Raw genomic sequence first — 27,022 nt, forward strand, 5'->3', positions numbered from 1 at the left:
TGAAACTGCTTTTTCTACCTGCTAGTTTGCCAGCCATCTGGAGACACATCCAGCCCGGGATGGATTGAAAAGAGAGAGCCGGTGAGGTGACTTGCTGAAGTTGTTGCTGCATTTTAAACATAGCACACAATGTGTTACACAAACACCATTCAAAAACCTGAGTCACAGGATTCAGATGGGAGCGTATATAAATAGCGTGTGTGTGTGTGTGTGTGTGTGTGTGTGTGTGTGTGTGTGTGTAACAGTAGAAAAGCAAGGAGGTTTGGGGAATCAGGTCAAAATCATTGTGCCCAATTTAAACATCATAAAAATCTCAGCCTTGTCACTGTTTACACCCCCTCGTACAACTCCCACCCCCCAAAAAGGAGCAAAAGCCAAGTGGAAAATTCAAATCGGCGGATGTCCCCACGTTGAACCGAGCAGCACAAAGGCTGTGCAGCATCAACTGAAGTGATAATTACGGTGTCTCACTTCCCGGCTGCCCATACCCTTGTACACAGCAGCTCTCTGCGTCTGGACTTCCAACTGCTTTGAGGTTTGCTTGTTATTTTAGGCTTTGGCTCATGCCAGGCAGCTGATTTGGCATGTCACGACTCTGATGCATTTTTGGTGCCGTGGCAGGACACATCTTGGGATGGTGAAGAACTCACACCTGGGACATGTTGCAAACATTTTTAAAAAAAATCCATTTTCTCACACTCCCCTCCCCAGTTCGCATTGGGCTATAACTTGCTGCCAACAAAATAGAACAAGACTCTTGGGCAGCCCATGGTATCCTTGAGAGTCTCAATCATCCCTGGAGACGTGGCCTTGGCCCCGAGTCATTCTGTCCCTTGGCTGGTACCTTCTAGCTTCCGGCCTCATCCCCGCCATCCAGGCAGGCACTTCCATGTGAACTTGCAAGTTACTGATGCTCAGTGAAGTGGAGGAAAAAAGCAACAACCTCATCTCCAGAGGTTGAGTGTTTCATCAGCTACAAGCTGGCACCCCCGACGCTCAGAGGGGATCTGCAATCCATGTGGGATGTGAACAGCAAAGGCAGCAACACACACAGCAACAACAGACACACACGGGTCACATGACCCTGTCTGCTGTGTGACTCCAGCTCCTTCCAATCAGTCTCTGCCAAGCTGGGTGTCTCCATCATCCCCATCTGGTCCTTCCCCAGCCACAGCCGCAGTGGTTCCCAGCCGCAGCCTCTCCATCAGCAGGAGTTAGGAGCTCACTAAGGTGTAGATCATGCTGGATGCAAACAGAAATGGGAAAACAGATGTCAGCAGGAGCCTGCGGCTCTCAACAGTCCCCTTCCAAGGCCGGAGCCCATGGATTCACCTCATTCCTGTCTCCATGGTCTCCGACTCACCTACGGAGGCTTTGCTACACCCCACAATGCAGAAATGTTTGTCTGTTAGGACAGCATCCCGTGACCCCCGTGAAAGGTGTGTTGTCTCCCGATGCCCGTGAGCACACATCACTGGAACGATCACTGTGGCTCATCGCTTTTCTTGCACTTATGAGCCAGGTGCCTGTGGGGTCAGGGCACAGCAGATTCTTCATGCCACCAGCTGCTGTCACATGCTCACATGATGGCTGTGTCCAAGGGTCCCCAGGTGATGCTACATAATGTGTCAGTTCCAAGGGTCAGGATGAAGACTGTTGTCACCGATGCGGGTGTGGGTGCATGAACACAGTCCTCAGGGCAAATAAGTGAATCTTAACTTGGTATAGGTCCCCAAACCTCCTGCTTTAGGGGATGAGTAGTGACCAAGTAGGGGGACCTGCATTCCTGCGGCCGGGCAAGGGCTTCAGGCTGATTCTGCAAGGCGGATGGGTTGACCAGAACTACAGGCGGATGGGTTGACCAGAAATACAGGCTACTACTCTTGTCTATTTAGAGGAGGAAGAAACACAGCTTTTTTTTTTTTTGTTTTGTTTTAACATTAGAGACCCCTCCCCTAACTCTAAGAAGGTGTCTAAGAAGGAAAAACCAAATAAAAGCACCTGAACTATTTCCGTTCTAACTTTGCACAGCTGGGGCACCACTGGGCTCCTCTGGAGTCTCGCATCTAGAGCCAGACATGGTTGGGCCTGGAGTTAGATAGATGGCTTCTCACAGTACAGCTCATGACAGATCAACCACATTCTAACTCCAAAGCTAGTCCTCTGTCCGTTGTGGACTGAGCCTAATTGTGGATAACCCTGTTTAACTTAGCGTGATTCTTTTATCTGGGATTCATGGAACACCTCCTACGTACCAAGCACCATTCTCGGCGCAGGGAAATAATGATGAGCATGTGGCCTGAACCCTGACCATGAAGGAATACGCAGCCAAGCCATGACAACAAACATCATGGATTTAGTGAATGCCTACTATGTACTGGGTGGCTCTGCATGGACCCCCATCCCTTAACACGGCCCAGGTGAGGGCTCTGCTCTCTCTGCCCGTTCTGGGTCTGGGGTTGGGAACTCCCCAGGTGGAAGAAACGGGGCCTTCGTGAAAACACGAGAGGCACTTTGATGTCGGGTGCAGTGAGGAATGCAGGCACAGGAGCCGGTGCATGGGCTGCAGGAAGGCAGATGAGTGACATGTGCAACTGCGCCTGGAAGACAAAGCCGTGGGTGTGCTACGAATGCCATGGCAAACCTCCGCTGAGACTAGAGACAGAAAGTTCAATGGCCTACGAAGGACTTAGTCATAGAATTACCACTCCCAGCTAAGGGCCCGGAGCCACCAACGCTGTCCACGGAGCCCCATGGCCCAGCAGGCAACAGACAGACAGGAATTCTGGGAATTCCTCACCTTTGGCTCCAACAGCGCAAACCCCAAATGAAGGGCCCTGCTTCAGTCTCCCAAACTAAGATGGATCTCAGGATAATGGGCCAGGAGCCAGGGAAGGCCTAGCCACGTTCCCCTTTAAAGAGGGTTGCTGCTATCTGGGGACACGCCGCTCAGCCCATGACTGAAGGTAGCCTGTAGCCTCATGAAGAAAATGAGGCCGAGTTCACACCAGAGAAGAAACTCCACCTGTAAGTGGCCTCTGCCTTCAGACAAGCTTTGTCTACTCTCTGTAGCCTCCCGGAATAGCAGCCAGCTGGAGCTGCTAAAGTCTTTAGCCAAAAGGACTTGGGTAGCTGCTGGTCACCTCAGCTTCTCCAAGTAGGCTCCTGGGGCCCTCAGGCCTCTATGGTTTGGAGCAGGAAGCATCCAGACTCTTCATGAAGGATAAAACTCTGAGGCTGGAGTAACCCTTGACTTCATGAAGAAAGCACTAGAATAACTCTGTGACCCTCCCCCCACCAACTCCTCATAGCTGATGTGAACCATGAGGCTACACCTCCTGGGCCTCTCTATCTGCTGACCCTGGAGACCAAGGGGGGAAGTAGGAACAAGCTAGCCTTCCAGAGTGCCAGGTTCCACTGCAGGCACATGTAGCAGAGTCAAAGTGTAGGAGTCTGGACAGTAGTTCTATTCCTACTGTAAGGCCTGGGAGTCACCAGCTGTGGGATGCCTCATCCCTAACCAGCTTGAGGGTCAGAAGGCCCAAACCAGTAAAAAAAGATACTTTCTGAGAGCCAGCCTGGGTCTGCCTAAGGGTCTTAGCAACAGCAGCTGAAACATGATCTGGAGATGACCTGGACCATATCACACCAGCTGATGCATATTCATCAGACCTCCCCCAGGGTGGGGTGGAGGGTATATAAGGCTCGCCTCTTCCTAAATAAACTGAGCTTGTTGTTGCGACATTCTCCCGGAGTCTGTGTGGTTTGACGCTGTGCCTACTTGGCCCCCGCCCCCAAAGGGAACAACAGCAAGGACCCTGCTACAACCAGCCAACCACATTGTAATCAGCTTCGTGTCTCTATCCCCTGGCCCTCACTTTAATAAAGACTTGTCCAGGGGTTCTGTACTCAGTTTGAAGTTAGCCTTTGAATCATAATTGGTGTGACCATTATCTGTGACCTTGAGAAATGTTTCTACCTTCACAGATCCAGGTTCCTCCTTTTAAATGTGCGGGTAAGAACAGAATGTATCTTATAAATTTGCCAATGCATACAGTGTGGGGGGCCACAGAGGCTCTCTAATAAGGCCTTACTCAAGATCAGAAAGTCTGGGCTTGCTTTGCCCTGCACGGCTGCATAATAGGATGGTTTGGCCAACGGCATGGCCACCAGGTGTTTTGAAGGGTCTACACTTGTTGATACTTCATACCTCGACCTTGACAGGGGGAGGTCTTTTGCGTCTTCCCTTGCTGATGTATAAAAAGCCCATCATGAATAAACTGAGGCAACTGGGTATTGACCCAGGGCCCTCCTGAAGCTATCCTGTGTCTCTTTTTTCTTCATCTACTTTTATATATCTTCTTCCTATTATTTCCCAATTCCTCACTCCCCGTCTCAGGGACCCTTCGATAGGTGGGGGTTGAAACCCATCATTGGTCCCCTGACAATACAGGGGACCAATGTTTCTGAATGTTGGGCCGTGTAACTCCCCAGCCTGCTACATCCCATCTGAACCCAGGGGTGCCTGTGAAATTAGCACCCCCACCCTCCTCTGCCTCTGCAGAGACAGCTCTGGAGTGTTCAGAGACACCTGCAAAGGCAGGGACAAGACAGCAAGGTGGTCAGGAAAAGTCCCCAGAAATGAGTACAGAAGGGAGCGGGAGACATTTCCAGAACGGGGAGCCTCCGGAGAACAGACCACAGGATGACGGCTCCCGGCGCTCTGCTGAGCCAGGGCGTTCAAGTGATGAGGTGAAGAGAGGGGACCCGGAAGCGGAGCTGCAAAGTCGGCAGGATTTGCTCAATTAGGACGGAGTTATGAAACATAGAAGAATTGCAGCATAAGCACTTAATGACCCAATGTGCCACTCGGCGGGGTGTGACCGCCACTGGAGGGAGGGAGGCCGCTGTTCCAGCACCCGAGAGTCTTCGCAAACAAGCTGAGGGCAAAGGGTAATGAGGCTGGGCCCCTCGGTTCACTGATCCCCCCGTGGGCTGAGCTGCTGGGCTCTGAAGGGCAGGAAGCCCTGCTGGGAAGAAGCCCTTGACAGTCCTTCAGTTGCCTGCTAAGGGATGTTATCAGATGTTTCCCTGAGCAGCTAAGGATGTGCACAGAGGCCTCTCCCTTCCCCAGAAACCCTTGCTCCTGAGTCAGGACTAGACAACTGGGATCAGATCGGCCACCTCCCGAAAAGCTAGCTCTCCCAGGCCAGCCGGAAGCCCCCTCCTTCCCTCTGCTGCGGAGGCGGAAGCCAGGAGGGCGGGACTCACCAGTACAGGTAGTAGAAGAAGGAGAGGAGGTAGAAGGCTAGTTTACACCAGGCCTCCTTCTGACAGTAGCTCAAGGTGTCGGCGTTCATGACGACTGGTGGGTCGTAGGCCAGTTCCGAGCTGTCTGCCGGACAGTGGAAATACCTGCAGGAAAGAGGACGTGGCAGTGATGTCTCCGAGGCTCAGGGCTCCCCACACTGTCAGGCCAAGGCCCCCTAGCTTCGGACTTTTCCTTGAAAATCTGCCTCCTGCCAAAGTCAGATTCCAAGGATTGCTATAGTGCAACTCGGCCAGAACCTTCTGGCGGGTGTTTAAGTCCTCCAGCAGACCTCTGGTGTCATATAAAAGCGCTCTGGCAGGAGAAAACATGTCGCCCAGTATTATGGTCTGAATGTGAACCCTCCCCCAGGGGCTCATGTGTGGGTATACTTGGTACCAAGCTCATAGCACTGCATATATGTATGTGGGGAGGGGATATGGAACCTGTAAGAGGTAGGGCTTCATGGGAGGAAGTGGAGAACGTTATAGAATAGTCCCACTTCCTGTCCCAGCTCTCTGCTTCCATCTTCCAAGATGTAGCAAAGAACAGGACAAGTTCCTGCTGCCACGGACGCAGCCCCAGCCACCATGCCTTCTCCACCACGGCAGGCTGTATTCCCTTAAGTTATGAGCCCAAATAATGCCTTCCTGCTTCAGGTTGATTCTGATAACCTGGTATCCCTGGGAAGCACCAAGAGCTCCCTTTGGGTACAGACAGGTGTGGAAGAATTGTATCCCCTACCTCCTCAGCATCTATATTCTGCCTTGAGTACTAAGTGCCTTGGGCCTGCCCCTTTCTCAGGCTCTCATCTAAACTCCTAAATACCTTGGATAGACATTATAGAGTTATCGTTAAGGGTATGGGTTCTTTTGTTGTTGTTGTTGTTTGTTTAAAAGAGGGGCCTAGAGGAGCAAATAGAGGATTGACCATCTTTGGGGAAGCTGGGAAAGAGAACTGTAGGTCTAAGAGTCATCATCAAAAGCCACAGCTGCTGACCCAGGCCAGGGGTCATGTAACATCTGGGTCCCTCATCAGTGTCTACAGCTCTTAATTCATGTCCCACCAACATCTGCAGGGCAGGTCTTCCCTGTGGAGCCCAAGATCCTAGTGCAGCTGGAATGGCCAAGTGCTGCTCTTTGGCCACTGTGGGAAAGGATCCTGGGAGGCAGAGGTCCAGACTGCCTCTCCTGTCAGGCCTGGAATAGCAGCGGTTCTCTGCCTTGAAGAAGCACCAGGCATGGGCCTGACCTGAATACTGCCATGTGAGCAGACACCTGCAGAGCTGGCGTCTCAAGTCACCTCTTCCTCCCCCTTCAGAGAATTGCATCGGCACGATCTGTCACCGACACTATGCTAAGAGGACATGAGAAGCCAGATTCGATGACAGCTGCCAGCTCACAGCCCTTGGGCCACTCACCTCTCCTCTCCTCCAGAGCAGATTTCAAACCTATTTGCTGTCACTGTGGCTTTGTTCCCAGGTGACCTCATTAAGCGGAGGCAGAGCAACAGGGTGACCAAAATGACTTGGTGGAAAGGACTAAGACTGACTCTTTTGCTTGCTGCTCACCAGGCTGTCCTTCCCTGGGTCAGTCATCAACCCAGCCTGGGCTCAGCCATAAAACGGGGATGAAAATTGTGATGCTGATGTAAGGTGATGTATGCAAATAGCCTCCCCCAAACAGCCACTGAAAAGTGGTGGCCAGGCAGGTGTGACTGAAGCAGAGTGTGAGGGTAGACTTGTCTGCAAGAGAGACATGGCATTAAAACCCGACAGAAGGGAGGCAGATAGGTCAAGGCTATTAGTTCAGTCTGTTACACGCTGCAAGCAGAGGACCTCGGTCCAGGACCCAGAACTCATGGTAATGCTGGGCATGGTGATGTGAGGTTGTAATTTCAGGGCTGGAGATGTCAAGACATATGCTCCTTGGGACTCACAGGCCAGCCAGCCTAGCCTACTTAAGTGAGTTTCAGGCCACCAAGAGACTTTATTCCACTACCCACCACCACCACCCACAGGTAGATGGTACTACATGAGGAACTACACTGGAAGTTGTCATCTGAACTCCATACATGCACATGTACATATGCCTGTATATACATAAACACATGGGATTGGGGGAGGGGCAGACAGAGAAAAGGAAAAGAGAGGAGAAGGGGGGGGTGTTCTAGGACTCTAGGTATTTCAGGACTATGTCTTCAGTCTGTCTGTCTTTTGTGATCTGATAACTTCCTAAGAGTAAGTAGGCTAGGCCACCAGAGATCCAAGAACCAAGACAAGGTCTTTACAGGCAATGTGACCAGGGCTGCTCCTGACCTCCATGTGCGGAGACATTCCAGGTATGGGGACAATGGCCAGCTCTCCTTTTCCTCCCTTGGACAAGCGCTAGCTCTCAGAATAGAGCACAAATCCAGCATTCCCAAGCTGATTGCCTTTTCTGTATTTTTGTGGGGTTGGAGGTAGAGCCCATGGCTGCGTGTACAGTAAGCACATGATTTCCCCCGAGCCACCTTCCCAGCCACGGACCACATTTTGCTAGGCTTCATCGACAGACAGTGACTGAAAGACCCTCGGGAGAAATTTCTTTTGTAGGGAGAACATCCAGCCTGGGGCTGGTGTGAGATGGAGAGGGCACAGATGGGCTCTCACAGATGAGGTGAACCATCACCATCATGGCCATCTAGTTCACCCTCTCCCTCACCCACAACCAACCATTGGCCAAAGCCTGTTCAGTTTACTTCCGAAGTTCTGTTCTCTCTCCATGCCAACTTCACTGGCCAGGACCCATCTCCATTATCTCGTCTCCTTTATTTCTTCACCTGGAGTTTTGTCGTGTTCTTAATTAGATTTTGACTTCAGCACATCTCTGCTGGCCCATCCTTCACACCCTGCCAGAATCACCTTCTAAAGCTCTAAAGCAATTCCATTTTCCTCTAGAACTTATCATGGCTTTCTAGTCCTTTCAGTCCCAAGCTCTCCATCAAATCTTCTTGGACTCTCCATATGAGATTCCCAGCTGCTCATCAACTGCACCCTCCAAGAGCCCTTTCCAACCATGCAGAAAGATAAAAATTGTCCCCCAAAGATGCCAAGTGTTCTCTCACTTATGGGCATTTGCACATGCTTTTCTGGATTTTTCTACACTCTTCAGACTAACTTAAGTGTTTCTTTCTCTACATTCCTACACATTGTCTTCAGATATCTGTTAAGAACATAATTCCTTCTGCTTCTAGGATGTACCTAGGATAAAGATTCATACATATTTTCATCTAGAAATTCCCTCTCAGTGCCTAGAAAGTAGTATATGCTCCATACATTTGCTAGTGACATAGTGGAATGTCTAGGTGTGGATAATTCAAAGCTATACTTTATGGGAAAGTGGCAAAGATGGACCAACTGGCTTGGGGGTCCAGAGCTCTGGGATTACAGGGTTCAAGGAAGGCAATTGAGGCACAATTACAATCTCCACTTCTCTGGTATTTCCCACATCTGCTCTATATCTGTCCTACATAAAACCCACACCATGTGATCCAAAGCTCAGCCTTAGAGGCGAATAGTTAACATCATAACTGCCCTCAGGAAATTTGTGCAACTGGTAGGTGCTTTTTTTTTTTTAAAAGGAGACAATTTAAACATCATAAAGTTTGCCCTTTCAAAGTATATACACAATTCAGTGAGTTTTAGTGTATTTATAGAGTTGTACATCTATTACCACCATCTAACTTCAGAGCATTTTCATTACTCTTATCCTCAAAAAAAAAAAAAAAATTGCCCCCTGGCAGTCATTTCCTGTTTCCCCTCAGCCTTTAGAATGTACTAGTTTACTTTAAGTCTCTATAGATTGACTATTCTGGAACTTTCATATCAATAGACTCATATAATGTGTAATCATTGGGTGTGATATCTTTAACTTCTGTTTTCTTTGTGATGATCCACACTGTAGCACATTTAAGTACTTTATGTCTTTGTGTCTTTTTAACTCCCTTTACCCATTCATCAGCTAATCGGCATCAATGTTGTTTCCATGTTTTGAATACAGTGAATAATGTTATAGCTGCTTTTCATACTAACCCGTATGACTGGGGTAGATTAACAGAGTCAAGAGGACTTACTTCCAGCTCTAGAGAGTAAATTTGTTCTAGGTAGCTTTGTTTGTCAATTTGACACAACTTATAGTCATCTCCCAGGAGATCTTAACTGAGGAACTGCCTAGATCATACTGACCTATGGGCATGTCTAGGGATTGTCTTGACTGTTGACCGATGTATGAGGCCCCAGCCTATTGTAGGTAAAGTGGTACCATTTCCTGGTCAGGTGGTCCTGAGTTATGTAAGAAAGCTAGCTAAACATGAGTCTGCCACGAGCCAGCAAGATACAGTCTTCCGTTGTTTCTGCCTTCAAGCTTCTGCTTGAATTCCTGCCCCTCAATAATGGGCTGTCACCGATAGCCTGTTCCTTCCCTAAAGTCAGAGTTTTGATCACAACAGAATTGTATCTCTAACAAGGTCTCTAAAAGAAAAGGATGAAAGGAAGGCACCTAGTGGCTGATCTATCTGGGCACACTGTCATTGGGTGGGAAACTGAAGGAGGATGGCCCAATCCCAGACAGACAGACAGACAGACAGACACCTACCTCCAGAAGTGATAGAAAAGCAGCGGAACGTTCAGCCCCAGGGTGAGCCACTCCTGAGCACACAGGAACATGATGCAGAAGAGGCTGTGGATAGAGTACTCCGGCAGCACCAGCTGGAGAGGGAGCAGAGATACACACAGGCCTGGTGAGAAGGAGGAAGCACCCCACCCACTCACGGGCTCCCATGCAAAGGTCTACCCTGCAGCACAGCCATTTCCCTGTGACTGAACACTTCAGGAAGATGCTCCGTGTTTCAGACCCAATCCCAAGTAGACACAGGCCCTCTGCACTTGCCTAGGAAAAAGGGACATTACCCAGCCTATGGGCTGTCTGGAAAAACTAGTAGTGTTCTCTGTCACCTGCCACCTGCCTTGCTCTGTGTTTCTGGCTCCTCTGTACCCTCCTCTAGCTAATAGGTGTGTTTATTCCCAATACAGGAAGGTCTCAGGAGTTCCTAATACAGAAAGGCAATGGCTGGTGATGGGAAGGTCAAGAAGAACCAGAGAGGAATGTCAAGTAGCAATGGTGAAGACAGGCAGCCTCTATGTGAAGGGAGAGAGAGAAGCTCAGAGTCAGGGGGCCAGCTGGAAGAGGGGCACCTCTCCTAGGTGGGCACTTGTGGCATAAATGAACTGTAAGCTAAAGATAACTAGGAGGTGGGAATTCAACCCCTTCCAGTAAGAAAAGCTACAGGTGTGCAAACACACTCACGTAGGCAGAACACACATACACAAGCATGTGTGTACACGGCCTACTGGAGCTCACTTAGACCTTCACGGATGCTCTGGTCTTCCAACACACTCTCTCTTTCAAGGGCCATCTCAAACTTGTTTCTAAGGGAATCCCTGCCCATCCTCTCCTCTCATCCACATACCTGATCCCTTTTATAAACTTCTATAAAAAAGAAATACTTAAGTTTTAATTCACTGACTAGTCTGGAAGGCAAAGAATATTACGTGTGTGTGTGTGTGTGCGCGCGTGTGCCGCGCACACGTGCGCACGTTCTCACATCTGTGCCATAGTACATGTGTGGAGGACAGAAGACAATTTGTGGGAAACAGTTCTCTCCCTCCACCACGTGGGTCCCGGGGATAGGACTCAGATAATCAGGCTTCGTGGCAAGTATCTTTACCTGCTGAGCCAACTCACCAACCCTGCCATAGCCATGTTTGCTGACCCACCCATAGAGACCATCCCACAACCTGTCTCTATGGGGTTCTTGCCCACGCCTGACACACATGTATATACTCAAGCACTCCATAATCTGACTCAGCCAAGGTCTATCTTATTCCAGTCTCCTTTTGCAATGTGCTTTGCATGTTTCCCAATACATGTGACCAAATGTACTGGGCTGACTAGTCACACATGTCTATAGCATGGGTAGTTGCGGTCTGTGGTCACAGCCCCGGATTTCTATGGATGGGAACAACTGCTTCGGATCAATCTGCTTGGGTACAGAACATAGCTTTAGCCTCTCACTGTAGGCAGATGAGCTGCCTGACCAGTTGGCCCCTGTAGAAGATAATCACACATTAAAAACAAATGCATGGGTTGAGGATTTAGCTCAGTGGTAGAGCACTTGCCTATCAAGCACAAGGCCCTGGGTTCGGTTCTCAGCTCCAGAAAAAAAAAAATGCACATACAGGCACACATGGGAGAAATGTATTTTGTAACTGGGGGCCATCTTTGTTATCACCATCTGGTGGAGAGCGAACTGCATTAACCTTAAGTTACTCAGTCAGTGAGTAACTTGGACTAAGAGCACAAGCATCATTCCTCCAGGGTCATGAATTCAGGGGTGAACCAGGCACTGTCTGCGCCTATGAATCTCAATTGTGTGATAGGAGAGGGGGGCATCTCCCACCATTTCTCCTTAGAGGACCTCAAAGCTGTCCTGGCCGGTGTCACCTGTACCCAGCAGGGCATCATTTCAGCTGCCTCCCATGCAGGGAGAAAGCCCACATTATTGGAGCTAGCATGCCAGCCTTGCTCTGCCACATACATCTCTACATTTTGTAACCATCGCTTCCAAGCACTTATGCCAAGTAATTAACATGTTTAGAGACAGCTACTTGGGGCCTGAATCATCCATTACAGCTCTATTCCCGTCTCCAATGCCAATGGCAAACCTCTGAATGATGACAGTTCAGAATTCATGTCCCCCTGTCAATCACACTGCTCCTCTTTCTTTGGGACTTGATTGATAGTGGAAGCTGGGACAAGTGGGGAGAATCTGTCACTATCCCCTGTGTGGAGGAAGCTGCTTAATAGAGGCCAGCTCGCCTTTTAGGGATGAGAAGCTAACAAATCCTTCTGCTATTCTGCATGGCTCTTCCAACTGCCTCTGAGAATCTAAATCACTGAGCAGGCTCCTCCCCTTAGCCCCAAGAGACTTCACGTAGCAGCAATGTCCTTGTGGTATACTTATTGTCCCCCAGGTTCCTCTGGGCATCCCTTGTCACACTGATATGGACAACGTAAGGACCTTATTCCTCCCAGACCAGATGGAGCTTAGCCAGGCCACCTGCACTGGCCTTGTACCATGGTTCCTCTACACCATCCCCTCCTTTCCACTACTTGGCCTTATAGAGCATAAGATATTGTGTCCCAGATCCCAGCAGTTGGGAGGGGCCCCATGGGCTGTGAGTGGAAACTCTATGAGACGCCCGGAACACTGAACAGCCAATGAAAAATGCCCCAAAGTCTTATTTTGTTCTCTCTGACATTGCAAAGCACAGTTACAACAATGGGTATACTCCATCATCCTGACACCATAGGAAGGAGAGAGGCCCCCAGGCAGCCTGTGACGGGGGGAGTGAGAACAAGACAGAAACTCTTGTTGTTCTGAGCCACCGAGAGCCCTGCGTTGCTTTTCGCTACGACGCACTTTGCTCCATCTGATGTAGTCAGAGCCCCAGAATGAGAAATCAATGAGAAAAGCAAAGCTATGTGTGTCTTCCCTCTTCATCCTCCCTGAGCGTCCTTCCAGACCTTTGTTTAACAAGCCACTGAGGATGCTGTGACATGCTCCTGTCACTGGGCATGTTGAGCGCTAGGCGAAAGGCCACCAGGCAGGCATAATGCTTATTCATTCTGGTGGGCGACCAGCTGGGTGGCTCCCTCCCAGCTCAAAGAGAATAATTGCTAGATATGCAATTATTTCCCTGGTAGGTTCAAGATGCCCTACCCTTGAACCTACCAGAGAAAGTACAGAAGAGTTGATTGAAACTCTGACCATAACCCTGGCCAGTGTCATCCCCTAGCACTGGCAGGTAGGTACTGTTTTCTATAACAGAGCTGTTGAATAGCACCAATACCCCTGGCCAGTATCATCCCTTAGCATTGGCAGATAGATACTGTTTTCTGTAACAAAGCTGTTGAATGCCACTGATACCTGTGATTCACTGAATGAATTATAAATAGAAACCACTTCATGCAGGCCACAGTCTGCTGAGACCCCAGGTCCTGCTTTCTGTAGTTATAAATAGTGAAAGTGGTCTCACTATAGACATCGTAGTTGCTGAAAAGATGGCAGTTGAAGCCAGGCAGGCTTGCCTGCACACAGCTATGATCCCAGGCTAAGGGGGCAGCTACGTAGTGAGATCCGGTCTCAAAAAAAAAAAAAAAAAAAAAAATCTAACAAGCAAAAGACAGCAATGAATGCCAACTCAGGAAGGCCAAGGCTTTATGATCAAGGCAGGACCAAACACTTGGAAAGGCAGAACAGACCTAACTAGGCATGGAAACTAGACGTCTGCATTCTAGAAAATAGAGCTAGAAAAACCAAAGACAGGGGCTGAGGAGATGGCTCAGACTAGAGCTTGGATCCACAGAAACCCACATGATGTCAGGTAGGCATGGTGGCCCACCTGTAATCCAGCCTCAGAAGGAGGTAACAAGGGATCTTCAGAGCAAGCTAGCTAACAAGACCAGCCATAAGGGACAAGCTCTGGGCTTGACTGAAAAATCCTGCCTCAATGGCAAAGAAAGAAGAGTGACTGAAGACGATCCCTAACATCAACCTTGTATCCCTACATACTCGTGCATATGTGGGCATGTGCACCCCCATACACATGTACTCATACACATGCAAAAACATGTACACATGCATATATACACATATTTCTCTCTCTCTCTCTCTCTCTCTCTCTCTCTCTCTCTCTCTCTCTCTCTCTCTCTCTCTGTGCATAGGTCAGGCCTGACGCCAGGTTAAGACTGGAGTAGCTGCCCAGCCTGTTCCACTGCTGACTTCCTGTCCAGATTCCAGTAGTAGGTTTCCATCTGCTGGCAAACACTCCCATCTGGATGTTCCTGGGCCACTTTGGACTGAATCCTCACATCGTCCCTGCAAACAGTCTCTCCTGGGCCTCTAGTTTGTCCCAACAGTGGCCTCTCTGCTTCCTCTTTCTCACCCGCCCTCATGGGGACTCTTTCCGAATCTGACATCATCATTTTCTACAGGGGCACTTTGATCTGCCCTTGTTTCTTTCTTTCTTTTTTCTTTTTCTTTCTTTTTTTTTTTTTTTTTTTTTTTTTTTTTTTTTTTTTCTTTCTTTCTTTCTTTTTTTTTTTTTTTTTAAATTTCTACTGCTCCATGCATGCCTGGGCATCTGTACGTCCCCCAAAGCTACCACAAGAACCTGGCAGAGTTCTGTCCCAGGGGACTGTGGTGATATATTGTGTACCCTAATAAAGCTTGTCTGGGGATCAGAGGACAGAGCCAGCCACTATATTAAACATAAAGGTCAAGCAATGGTAGCACACCTATAATCCTAGCATTCAGGAGGCAGAGATCCATCTGGATCTCTGAGTTCAAGGCCACACTGGGAACAGAGCCTTTAATCCCAGCACTAGGAAGGAGGTAAGATGGCAGGGCAGAGAAAGGTATATAAGGTGAGGAAACAGGAACTCACTCTCTTGAGGCTGAGGATTTCACAGAGGTGAAACTACTGGCTGACTCGTTCTGCTTCTCGTTCAGCTTTCACCTCAATATCTGGCTCCAGGTTTTTTTATTATAAGGCCTTTTAAGATTCGTGTTACAGGGGACAGGATCCCTCTGCCCAGAAAAGCATCCTCAATATATGGCTTGGCTATAAGCCTTCACATCTTGCTTTCCCAGGAATTTTTTAAATTAAATTCATTTTTTGTATGCCAAAATATGTGTAATTTTATTAGTAATTAAAACAAAATATTAAATACTTGGTTTTAGCAATCTCAGATATTTAAAATATATTGTATCAAAATCAGTACCAAAACATACTAGAATTGTAATCTGGAATTTAAAATTCTTTGTTGTCTGGGTTGGTTTTTGTTTTTTGTTTGTTTTTCTTGATTAAATTTGTTCTTAGATAATTCATGCATGTACACAGTCTAGATTCTGGAAGGGAAGGAATCATTGTCTCCAGTTAAATTCTTTTAAAAACAAGGTTTATATTTATTTTCATTTGTGATCTAAGTATTTTCTCTCTGTTGCTCCAGCTCTCACTCACTCATTCATCCACCCATTTGTTGCCACGATACAGGTCGTAGGTAACCTCATGTGTCTTGGGAGAATAATGCCATGTGACAATTTTGGGGTTCTCTTCCACATCTGGTAGGGAAGGGCAGTGGGTATAGAAGGAGAGACTTGTCTTAGCCTCACAGGAAGAGGAAGTAGAGAGTCCATGGCTGTCTATATCCTATATTGGAATTGCAGGAATGATGTGTTTGCTATTGGGGGGGGGGTCCCTAAAGCTGGGGAATGGAGCAAATGGTGAGAGGTAGCAATCAACCATGATGAGTCCCAAGAGGGTAGGATTTCCGGAAGGTGGTGTGTGTGTGTGTGTGTGTGTGTGTGTGTGCAGGTGCATGCACCTGTGTATATGTATGCATGTAGAGGCCAGATAGGGACATTGGTGTCCTCTATCACTCTCCCCTGATGCCTAGAGACAAAGTCTCTCACTGAACCTTCAGCTCACCTCTCTTTTCTTCTTCCAGCGAGGCTGGCAGGCAGTAACCCCCAGCAATCCTCCTGTCTCTGCTCTAGCAGTGCTGGGGTTATAGTTGTGCATAGCCACCTCCAACGTTTTCTGAAGGCAGGTCCTCATGCTTGCCCAGGAACTCTCATCCACTGAACCATTTCCCCAGCCTTGAGGACCAGATCTCTAACAGGAACAAACACAGCCCACGGCCATGGAAGGCCCATGGCCACAGACAGTCCACGGCCATAGAGATCTGGGTCTGAGTTCAGTTCAAAGACTGTGGAGGCTGCAAGGCTCATCTCCCCCAGCTCTGAATGCGTCCTGTCAGCTCAGACAACAAGCTTTCCAGCTATAATCACATTGGGCTGAAATGATGAGCATTATGTAAATTCCTCCCGGTTACATAAGGATCAACCACGTGAGATGGAGAACAGCCACTAACCACACCAGGCCCTATTTCCCTTATCTCTAAGGCACCACACCTGCTGGTGAGGGATGCAGGCTGGACTATGAAGGACGGTGCTCTCAGAGGTGAGCCAGCATCGAGCAAAGAAGATCTTGCTACGGCAACAAGCGTGATCTTCACTTTGTGGCACATTGCCTACTCGGGAAGTAACTTGCCCTTCTTTTCTGAAAGTCGATGAAACAGCCCACAGCCAGAGTTGGCTTCCCAGTTCTCCATCCAGACTCGTCAATCCTCTCTGACTGACGCCACCTTCCAACCTCCCCAGCTGCGAAGTCAAACCAACCACGGGCTGCTTAGTGCCCTGCCTCTCAAGCCACACAGAGCTGGCCCTGTCTGCGTCCCTGGCAATCAGTTCCTGTGTCTGCCAGTGCATGGGACCCTAGCCAAACAGAACCAGGTGACAGTCTCACGCACCTGCAGCGGAGTCCATCCCTCTGTGTCCTCAAATGAGCAACCGTTTGCGGCAGCCCGGGCCTCTTGTTGACTTACCTGAGCAGGGGGACAGCAGGACGATGCTACAGCTTGAATGACCCCCAGAGGACTGTGTGTTAAAGGCCTGATCCCCAGGGCGGCACTATTGGGAGAGGTGGAGCTTAGAGGAAGGTCTTTATACGATTGGAGGCGTGCTCTTGAAGGGATCGTGGAACCTCTGCCCTACTCCTTCTGTGAGCTCTCTTTTGCTTCCTGGCTATAACACACACGTGTTGTGACATGCTGCTTCATCCCAGACCCAAACTCAACAGGGATGACCAGTGAAGGACCAGAATCTCTTCGAGCCTGTGGGCCAAAATAAACCTTCCTTCCTCATAAGTTGATCATCGAAAGTGTTTTGTTACAGGGATGGAAGTACAGCAAGAATGGCCAGCATGGTTAGGAAACTAGGATGTTGCTGAACTGGGATAAAAGTTATCTCTGAGCGTTGTGGGGAAGCCTCACACTGAAGCTGTCTCGTCTGCAGAGGCCACTTCTATGTGGTTCCTCTGAGTGACAACGGCCTTCGGGAAGGCGTTTGACCCGGGGAGGGCAGTCCAGCCTTCAGCCCTGTCACCTCAGGGACTAGGATCCCAGCCTCAGACGGCGGCGGCGTGGGGGAATCCGTTGCAGAGACCTGTGCTTGAGCTGACTTGAGTTTTGTCTATTAGAGGCCGCTGCTGACTTGTTGGATGCTTTGACCCCCTGCAATCTGCATGAAGGTTTGCCGACTATTTCTAATGGTAAGCCAGTGTCTCTAAGCAACCCAGCACAGAGCTGCCGTCTAGAATGATAATCGCCAATTTTATCTGCACCCATAGCTTCAGGTGTGGTTCCGGGCCCATCACTTTCAGGAGCTCTCCCGAATGCCCACAACGAGTATTGCTTTGATGCTGACCACCCACAGCCACAGTCAGACCCGCATGGCTGGCCTCTGAAGATGGGAGTCTTCAAGGAAAACAAATAGGTCATCTCCACACCCCCACCCCACCACCCCCCCACCCCCCACCCCCCCACCCCCACCCCACCGCCCGCCCTCTGAACCAAGAACATGGCAGGAAATGGGACACAAAGGCAAGGCAAGATGTTGCCGGACTGAGTGGCTCAGGACAGGAAGACAAGAATATTCCTTCTTCTCTGTGGATGCCCAGTGGTCATCACAGGCCTGAAGATTCTGGATGCTCTTTACAGCCTAGAGGGACTTCTTTTCCTGACAGGCTATCTGGGCCTCTATTCCTCCACCACCCAGAGCCCTGGGTGTGGCCCGACCCTTCGGGTGTCCCCTGCTCCTTGGGTTCTGCTTCCAGGCTTAGTGGCTCTGACTGACTTGGGCACCTCCCACTGCTGTCTCCCTAGGGCCCCTCACCACCTGCTGTTGCCATGCACCGAGCACACTGGACAACTGTCTGCATAAAATGCTCCCCAGGCTGCCCACTGCGGAAGTTCCTCTGTTCTGACCCACGAGAAGAAGCACACACACCGCCAGGAGGAAGATGTTTCCTCCCAGGGGGAGTGGGGGTGGCTTTGTTGCTGGTGGAAGGTAGCTGGGATGAGGGTTGCCTCAGTGTCAGGCATGCCTGATCCTCCCCTGACAAAATGGGTCACAATTCTCTAAGCTTCAGCAGCACTCAATAGTTGCCAGGTTTTACATGTTTCAGAATCATCTGGAGGTTTTGCTAAATGGGGTGGAGGTGGGGGTGAGGATGGAGGAGTTGCTGGGCTGCCTCCTTCCCCACACACACCTGAGCTTCAGATTCCGTAGTTCTGGGGTGGGGTGGGGGGCGGGGCTGAGCTCTGACTGACAAGTTCCCACTGCGCCATGAGGATGCTGCGCCTTCCGTGCATGTTCTCTGGACCAGCACACCCCCCCTGGCACTTGGCAGCTTGTTAGGAACGTAGAATTTGGGTCCTATCCCAGATCTGCTGGAGCAGAACCTGCCTTGGAAGGGCCCCAGGTGGTTTATATGCACATCAAGGTTTGAAAAACATTTCTCGACACTGATTCTCAAAATAGGGTTGAGCCGCGTCGGAATCGCATGCAGACTTGTTAGAAGAGCAGCTCTTTGGGTCCCACCCTAGACCCCAAAACGAGCAGATACCAGACAGGACCTGTAGTTTCAGACACTTCCCACGTGATTCTGTCAGAATATTTAAGCTAAGGTTACACCTCAAAAGTCGTTCTTGCCAGAACCCGAGTCCTCCAGTGGGGTCAAAGGTTCCTCCAGTACTTCACGGGGACAGACTGAGCACCCAGAACCCTCTGGGGTCTGCTGCAGAGGATGTGCAGTCAGGAGCAAGTGAGTGTAGCCCCGAGAGGACCCCAAGACCCTCCAGCCCAAGGTTCCCCCAATCCAAGACTCCCCCAGCCCCAGGCTCCCCCAGTCCAAGGCTTCCCCAGCCCAAGGTTGGTGGCATCTGCTTGGTACGGAAGTGCTCTGGGCTTCCTCCTGCCTCCAGAGTCCCCCCTCAGATTCCCATTGTATTCTTCCTGTGCTCTGCAGGCCGCCTCTTCTCTCCCTCACTCTCTCAAGCAACGTTCATCTGTCTCGGTGTTTCACTGGATTCTTTCTAGGCAAGACAGGTGACTGGTTCCTTTCAGGACCAAACTTTGGACTCCGGCCAGGCTTTGCCCCTCCTTCACGCCTACGGGGTCCGACTTTTTGCATGCAGCGATGAGACACACTTGAAATTCAGTAGTCCTCCTGTCAGGTTCCTCACACACTTGCTGAGGAGACTGGCCCAGCTAAGAGCCAGGCAGGGGAGGTGAGAGCTGGAACAGTCCCTCACACAGTGCCACATTTCCACAGGAACAGAATTCTCCTACAACTTGCTGGCAATTCCGACAGCTGAAGTTAGCACTTGTAGCTAGCTACCCACTCTTTTTTTTTTTAAATCTAAGCTAGAGATGAGGGAAGAGGAGTTGCGCCCATACTAGAGCAAACCGCTAGGAAATGATTCTGACTGTGTGAAGGGGAAGGGCAGGAACCAGAGGGAATGATCCAGAATGCAGGGGAGCCAAGGGCTTGACTAGTTCAGTTCTGAGGTGGAAGAGTCCAAGCCTGACCTGCTCACACTATGGCATGCCATCAGGGACAGGGCAATATGAAAACAGCATTGTCTACAAATAAGAAAAGTGGAAACCCAGAGACAAACAGGTCGCCCAGAAACAGCATGATGGGAAAGAAAGGCAAAAAACCACTCATCATGGCTGAGAAAGGGAGCAGGACACTGGAGGAGACAGCCTAAGTCAGGGTTACAGGCTGGCTTGCTTATGGAAGCGAAGGATGCCCTTCCACTAAGATGGGAGAGATAGCACTTGGTACTGGGTCCCCGAGAGGAACTGCCCCATCACACAGGCTGTCACCCACAAATCCTCCATGGTAGAAACTGAAAACCCTTCAGCTGACCTATTTCCAAACACAGAAGACTTCCAGGAAATCATTACAACTATTGCATCTGGCCAGGAGGACCCTTGGGGGCAGGACAGAACCACAGGCAGGAAGACACCTCTTCACCTCTGCTTTTCCGTCTTCATTTATAAATTTTTCCACCGTGTGCACGTGGAGGTCAGAGAACACCTTTGTGGGGTTGCTTCTCCTTTTCCGCCTTTATGTGGACTCTAGGATTGAATTTAGGCTGTCAGGCCTGGACGGCAATCAGCTTTACCCACTGAGCCATCTTGCCAGGCCCCTCTTCCACCTACGTTTACACCACATGGTAGATGGTGGTGAGACTCCCTGGGCTCACCCGCCTGCAGCTTACTAGTGAACTGAGTCACACCCACCCACCCCTTCCTTCCCCTCTTCCCAGCTGCCTCCTAAGACCCTATCACCATACCCTCCCTGTCCAGCACTTCCCAGGCTTCCTCCAAATGAGGTTTCTGAAAGAGGGCAATCATCCATCCACGCATGCTTCAAGTATGTGCCTTAACAAAGCCCGCCTTCCATAGCATCATTGCCTTCTAAAGGAGAGCCCTTCCAGGATAAAAGCAGCTGATGATTTCACTTAACAGCTATTAAATGGTGCTAATTACCTGTTAGATTCAGCAGGTTGGTAGGATTTTGCTCAACACAAACCAAAGAGGGTGAATCGTATGAAACAGTGAGAACTGGCATCTGGGAGAGGAGACACATGCAGCTGTCATCCATCAATGAGTGCTTGCTTTGTTTGTCTCGTTGTTTGTTTTCTGCAGTGCCAAAAATCGAGCCCAGGACCTTGATCATGCCAGGTGTCATCTACCATGGAGCCAGCCCCCAGTCCTTCAGTCTTGTTTTTGATACAAGGTTATCACCCGGGCTGTAGCCCAGGCTGGCCTCAGACACTCCTGGCTCTAGCTCCCAACTAGAATTTCAGGTAGTGCCAAGATACCCAAGACAACGAATAGTTATGGACTGGCCTAATGGTGCGCGTCCAGGAAAGTGTCCTTACTCCCCACCCCCAAGTGCAAAGACAAGGTAGATGAGCCCAGTGCCCTCCAGGGCCTGGGTAGAGCAGGTGGTCCAAGCCTGAGTACCTTCCTATGTGTTGACTCAAAACCTGGCCTTGTGCGTATAGGTTGGGAGACCCAGCTTTACCAGGAGTCTGACTTGGTAAATTCACATTTTGAGGAAAAGACATAATAAGATTGTAACCGTTGCTTCTGGAATGAGCAGGAGTGGCAGCCTCTTAGTAAAAATGGCAGGGTCCATTTCATAAGAGCATGATGAGTATTTAGAACAAGTGTGTGTGAAACTCTTAAAGCTTCATGTGGCATGCAGTCCCTCCAGAAACAACAGCTACTGCCTAGAAGATGAGGCATTTGACCTACACAATCTCCACAGAACTTGTCAGCTGAAGTATTCTAGCCACTTTGTAAAACATAGCAATTGAACTCCCTTAAAAATTAAACCAATAAATCTTCCCTCGCTAACCTATTTCCGGGGCTTGCAAGTTGGCTACGTGCTCCCCTCCACCACTTCCTGTCCTTAAAAATGCCATGAATTTGGGGGGATCTGGTCGTCTGGGTGTCAGCAATGCTAGGCTGCTTTGGTCTGAAGACAGTTTGTCCCCTTGAATTTCTGCAAGAATTTCATCCCTGGAGTCTTGTTAATGGCGCTCGGAGGGTGGAGCCAAGTCAACCCACTTGACTATTTAGAGTCTTTGGGCATTGATCAGGTCAGAAGGCGATCTGTCTTAGCTACTTTTCTATTGCTGTGACCAAGCACTATGACCAAGGCAACTTATAAAAGAAAGTATTTAATTTGGGGTTCACAGTTCCAGAGGGTGAGAGTCCATGACCATCATTACAGGGAGCAGGGGTCTGGCAGGCGGGCGGGCATGGCGGGCATGGCACCGGAACAGTAGCTGAGAGCCTTTCTTGATCCACAAGCAGAAAACAGAGTTATTTAGGGCCATTTCCCTAACACACCTCTCATTGTCAAGCCTATTTTTAAGTGTGAAAAATCCTACCAGCCCTTTCAGTAGCCTGAAAACTGAGGCCAACCCAAGACTAAGTTGGTGAGTCTTGGGTCCAGTAGGCCTGGTCCTACTTTAGTGTCTGTCTGTCCCATGTCCACAGCCTGTTATAGCCTTAGCCTGGCTGGACCTTTAGAGGTGTGTGCCATTGGGCAAGGAAGAATACGAGTAGATTCAATGAGCTTTGGCTCAAGACTCCAAGCTCTGGGCACCTAAAGCACTGGCTTAGATGTAGCAAGAGGCCAGGAACACATGACCCAAGTCCTTATAATAGAGCAGAAGTCTAGCTGAGCACGTGAGTAACATACCATCCAAAGAAGAATGTGGTGAAGTACAAAACAATAAAGAGAAGCGTAGTCGCTTTGAAGAAGAAAGGCCTAATACCGGCGTTGTCCAGGAAACACATCGTGATGGAGTTAAGTGTGTCCATCCCCAAATCCATGCACTGAAATCCTAACTGCCAATGGGATAGTATTCAGAGGGGAAGCTCTGGAAGTAACCACATCCTGACAATGGAATGAGTGCCCTCAAAGCCTGCATCTGGAATGAGTGCCCTCAAAGCCTGCATCTGGAATGAGTGCCCTCAAAGCCTGCATCGCTCCTATGGTATAAACAGCCACTCCAAAGGGAATCAGAGGGGACCCGTGTTGAGGTATTTCAAGAATGACCTACTCCCCTCCTCTCCCATCCCCTCTTCTCATCCTTCTCACTGGGGCAACAACAGCAAGAGCAGCGGAGGCCTCCCTGGAGACTTCCCTCCTGGCTCCACAGCTCATTATGATAGACTCACGCTTAACTTGACTCCCAGAATCCCCTTCTCCAGTCCTCAGGAAGCTCTTTGAATCCCAAAAGTCATTCGACTGCCCCCACGCCCCTGCAGGCACCTACCCCCGAGAGTTCTCATGCAGCCCTGTCCTCCCCAGTCACCCTGCTGTTAACTCCGAGAAGCCTGTCCTCTCTCTGTCCACCTCGGTCACCAACAACCCTCCATTCTTGGAGCTTGCAACACTGACTTGTCTTTGGAGGTCCTAAGACAGTAGAGAGGACAGAAGCCATCTGTGATTCCCAAACGAAACTCAGGACACAGGTTCACTGCCTCACCTACTCACTCAGGACTCACTGTTCCTCCAGTTCCTGCAAGCTGTATGCTTCACAGACACACCATCCTGTCTGTGTGTGGCATATGTCCCAGTGTGGAGAGCATGCCCGAAGTGGTGCCGTGGGGAAGAAATAGAAGGCTGGGAGGCTGGGGGGCTGGAGGGCTGGGGAACTGGGAGGCTGGGAGACTGAAGATCTGGGGAGCTGGGAGACTGTGGATCTGAGAGGCTGGGGGGAGGGCTGGGAGGTTGGTATCCTCTGGAAATGCTGCCCCCCCAAATCAAAGCTTAGGAGGATGAATGCTCCGACCTCACTTGTCCTTCACAGCAGTTCAGGCAAGAGATGGCAACGGTCAGGACAGTTAGCCAGACACACACTGTGGAGTTGAATAACACTTGAGAAGTCTTCTTTGATTATCTGAGAGAAGGAGGAGAGGGAAGGGTGGGAGGAACAGACTCGCACTGAGAGTTGAAATACACTTAAGAAGTCTTCATTGATTATGTGAGAGGAAGAGGCAGGGAGAAGCGGGGAGGAACATTCAGGACTTCACTCAGCATCCTGAAGCCTGCCTGGCTGGAGTAGGTGCCTGGTTGGCTCACTGAAGCTTGGGCAACGTTAGAAGTAAAAGCCCTTTCACAGAAATATGTGCGTTCAGCACAGGCCAGGGTCTGAGGTACATGGAAGACACACAGGGCAGTCGGGTCCTAGACATGCAGAAGCCGGTCCTAGGAGAGAGCTTTGGAGGCTGTGGAAGAGTCATAAAAATGAAGTCTTAGATCTTGGGCTTAGAGCTGTTGTCTGGGGGAATGGGGAGCAAGGAGGCTGAGGACAAGCCCAGGGCTATGTCCTCAGTGTGACCAGTACTCGAAAACTAAGGAAGAAAGAAAAGCAGACCGGATGTCAGGAAAAGACCAGCCACACAGACAGCAGGAAAACACAAGTCATGTGTCAGGCCCTGTGCTTAAGACGAAGAAGATATGGCCAGCCAGATCCTGCAGAGGAGGCACAGACCACAGGGAACAAAAATGACCATGTTTTCTGTGACACCAAAGCTGCTGCCGCTTCCCACACTGTCTAGAGCAGCGCCGTGACCAAGGCTGGCAGAAGGCAGTGGCTAGAAAGGCACATGGAAATCAGGGATCCCCTCGTTGGCTGCATGCAAGAAGAGCCAGTTGTGTGTGTGAGGGCATCGTATGGGAATACCTGGTCCAATGTCACTGTCTAGGTGACATCGTACTGGGGTGAACATTAGGTCTTCACCTGAAGTGATCCACTTACAGGCAAAATGCTAACAGTGTATCAGAAGCTAGAGACAGTCTGTGAGTCTCCCGTGGCACCCACAGCACTCAGGGTCAATGCTTTCACAGTCAGAGAGCAGGTGGTCAATACATAATCAATGAAGTGATTCATGGGGTGACCGGGGGTCCGGGTAATCACTTCTCCATGGAATAGCAATCACGCCCAGATCATACTGTCATCTACAAACTCCCCCAAATGTTTTTCAGTTACCAAGGATGTCAGAGTCCTGAGCCAGATGGAATGTATGCTAGCTGAGACCACAGCCCTATAAATGTATACAGTAAACAGGTAAGTCCTTTGGCACGTATCCCCATACATACCAGGGCATGAGAAGCAGGCAGCACCCCAGCTCACCCTGGCTTGGGAAGTGTGTGAAGAGAAGCTGCCAGTCCCTGTCCTTGGTTATTTTACCCACACGATCTCTCATCATGCCTCATATCTTCCCTGGTACCCAAGGAAACCTTTGTCCTAATAAGTTGATTCTCAGGAGTGTAAGGAGTCCGGGTAAGGTATGCATTTGTGATATTCTTCTGATAGAAAACTCCAGAAATAGTAAAGATATTGGTTATTAGAGCAGCTTGTGTGATTTCTAAACCAATTTCTAGAGCTTTCACTTCAGGGAGACCAGGTCAGGCTGAGACTTCTTAGATGAGACGTTTCATACAGTCTATATGTTATAGACCAATTTTTTAAAAATTGCATTTAAATTAGAGGAACAAAACTCAGTGAGACCAAAGCAACAAAACAGACAGATTTCATACTGGTCAGGAAATAGCTAATGCTTGGGCTTTTTGGAGCTCAGTGCCTATGGTGGGACACTTTATGCAGCCTTGGTGCAGTGGGGAGGGGCTTGGACCTGCCTCAACTGAATGCACCAGGCTCTGCTGACTCCCCATGGGAAACCTTGCCTTGGAGAAGGTGGGAATGGGGGGGGGTGAGTTGTGAGGGAAGGCTAGGGGGCAGGAGGAGGGAGGAGAGGGGGATCTGTGGTTGGTGTGTAAAATGAATAGAAAAATTCTTAATAATAAAAACAAAAATTGTTTTAAAAACTTGAAAAAAAAAAAGGAAATAGCTAACGCTATCAGAAGGCAAATATGAGGCCTGTATAGAGTAAATTCAAGGCCGGCCTGGGGAGGAGATCCAGCTCGTGGTAGAGTGCTTGCTTAGCATATGCCAGGCCCTGGGTTCAGTACCCAGGACCGATAAAAAAATGCTCAAGTCCTTCTCCTTCCTTTCAATAAAACTGGGTTAAATGCCTATTATGCTGATAACAATAATAGTAATTATATTCGGTGCCTTTCACTGCTGAGTGTTCTTCTGTATTGTCTCTTCTATTCCTTACAATAGTTAAGCAGATGCTTTTATACCTCCTTGTCACATTCTAGGAGAAAGTCGAATGTTGGTTCCCAAGGTCGCATAGCCCACTGACTTGGCCAGGATTGGCTGCTGGGCCTATCAGCCTATGTAGACTGATAGAAATCAACTCTTGGCCTGGCACTTGTCACATGTACATGGGCAGGGCACCCAACAATCAAGGCAAGGCCAGAGGCGTGGGGTCAGCAACAAAAGCAGGAACTGTGCGACGATTTGTCTGTGACAATCCAAACTAGACACACTTCCCAAAAGACATGTCTTATTTCCTCTGTTCGGCTTTTCAATAAACCCAGAGACACTTCCTAGAAGTCATGTGTGTGTGTGTGACTACAGTTTAAATCAATGACCAGAACAGGGAAGGTCTCCCAGGCAATGTGTATATGATTCCTGGTCCGTCAAAAGATGGTATTTCCCTGAGTCTGGACCTCAAACCAGAATGGTCAAGGAAAGCATATGTAACCAGGAAGGCAAAGCATGCTGGGGCTTTTCAGAAAGCACTGTAGGTGTCTTTGCGAGGTGATTAACGTGACTTAACAATGGTAGCCTTTCAATCAGAGCACCGTTGACAAACAGCACAGCATTGGAACCTGAGAAGTTGGGGAACTTGGGCTAAAACTCCAGAGTTTTCAAGGTGGTTGCCAGAGCAACCTCAGGGACCAGTCTCGGGGAAAACTGAAGTGTTCTATTTTAGAAACACCCAGTTGATCACAGGAGCCAGAAGGAAACAACCAAATAATAAGGTACTGAAAATTCTTATAATACCTTATATAAAGATGAAACTGGAAACAGTTCACTCTAGGAGGAATATTTTGACCCTGGGAGCAAAATGATTTCAGATTGACCCCAGAGAGGTCTGATTATCGCCTGTGTCTTACACAAAAAAGAATTAAAAGCTTCTCTTTCCATATGAACTTCCCCTCAATCTTGGCTATGTTACAGGCTATGACCTTTGGAGCCT

At 49.4% G+C, this 27,022-nt stretch overlaps 1 protein-coding gene across 1 annotated transcript in view; it reads right to left on the bottom strand.

The window, feature by feature from the left end:
* Positions 1 to 658: 658 nt before the first annotated feature.
* Cnih3 (cornichon family AMPA receptor auxiliary protein 3) overlaps positions 659 to 27,022 on the bottom strand; it is a 114,548-nt gene continuing 88,184 nt past the window's right edge. Inside the window, exons 4-6 of the mRNA XM_028865431.2 lie at positions 9,943 to 10,055; positions 5,272 to 5,415; positions 659 to 1,242 (exon numbers count right to left, since the gene is read on the bottom strand). Coding sequence (XP_028721264.1) covers positions 1,215 to 1,242; positions 5,272 to 5,415; positions 9,943 to 10,055 — 285 coding nt within the window. The 3' untranslated portion in view covers positions 659 to 1,214. The remainder of the gene's footprint in view (positions 1,243 to 5,271; positions 5,416 to 9,942; positions 10,056 to 27,022) is intronic.

The sequence above is a fragment of the Peromyscus leucopus genome, chromosome 15 (assembly GCF_004664715.2).
Source record: "Peromyscus leucopus breed LL Stock chromosome 15, UCI_PerLeu_2.1, whole genome shotgun sequence".
Taxonomy (NCBI): domain Eukaryota; kingdom Metazoa; phylum Chordata; class Mammalia; order Rodentia; family Cricetidae; genus Peromyscus; species Peromyscus leucopus.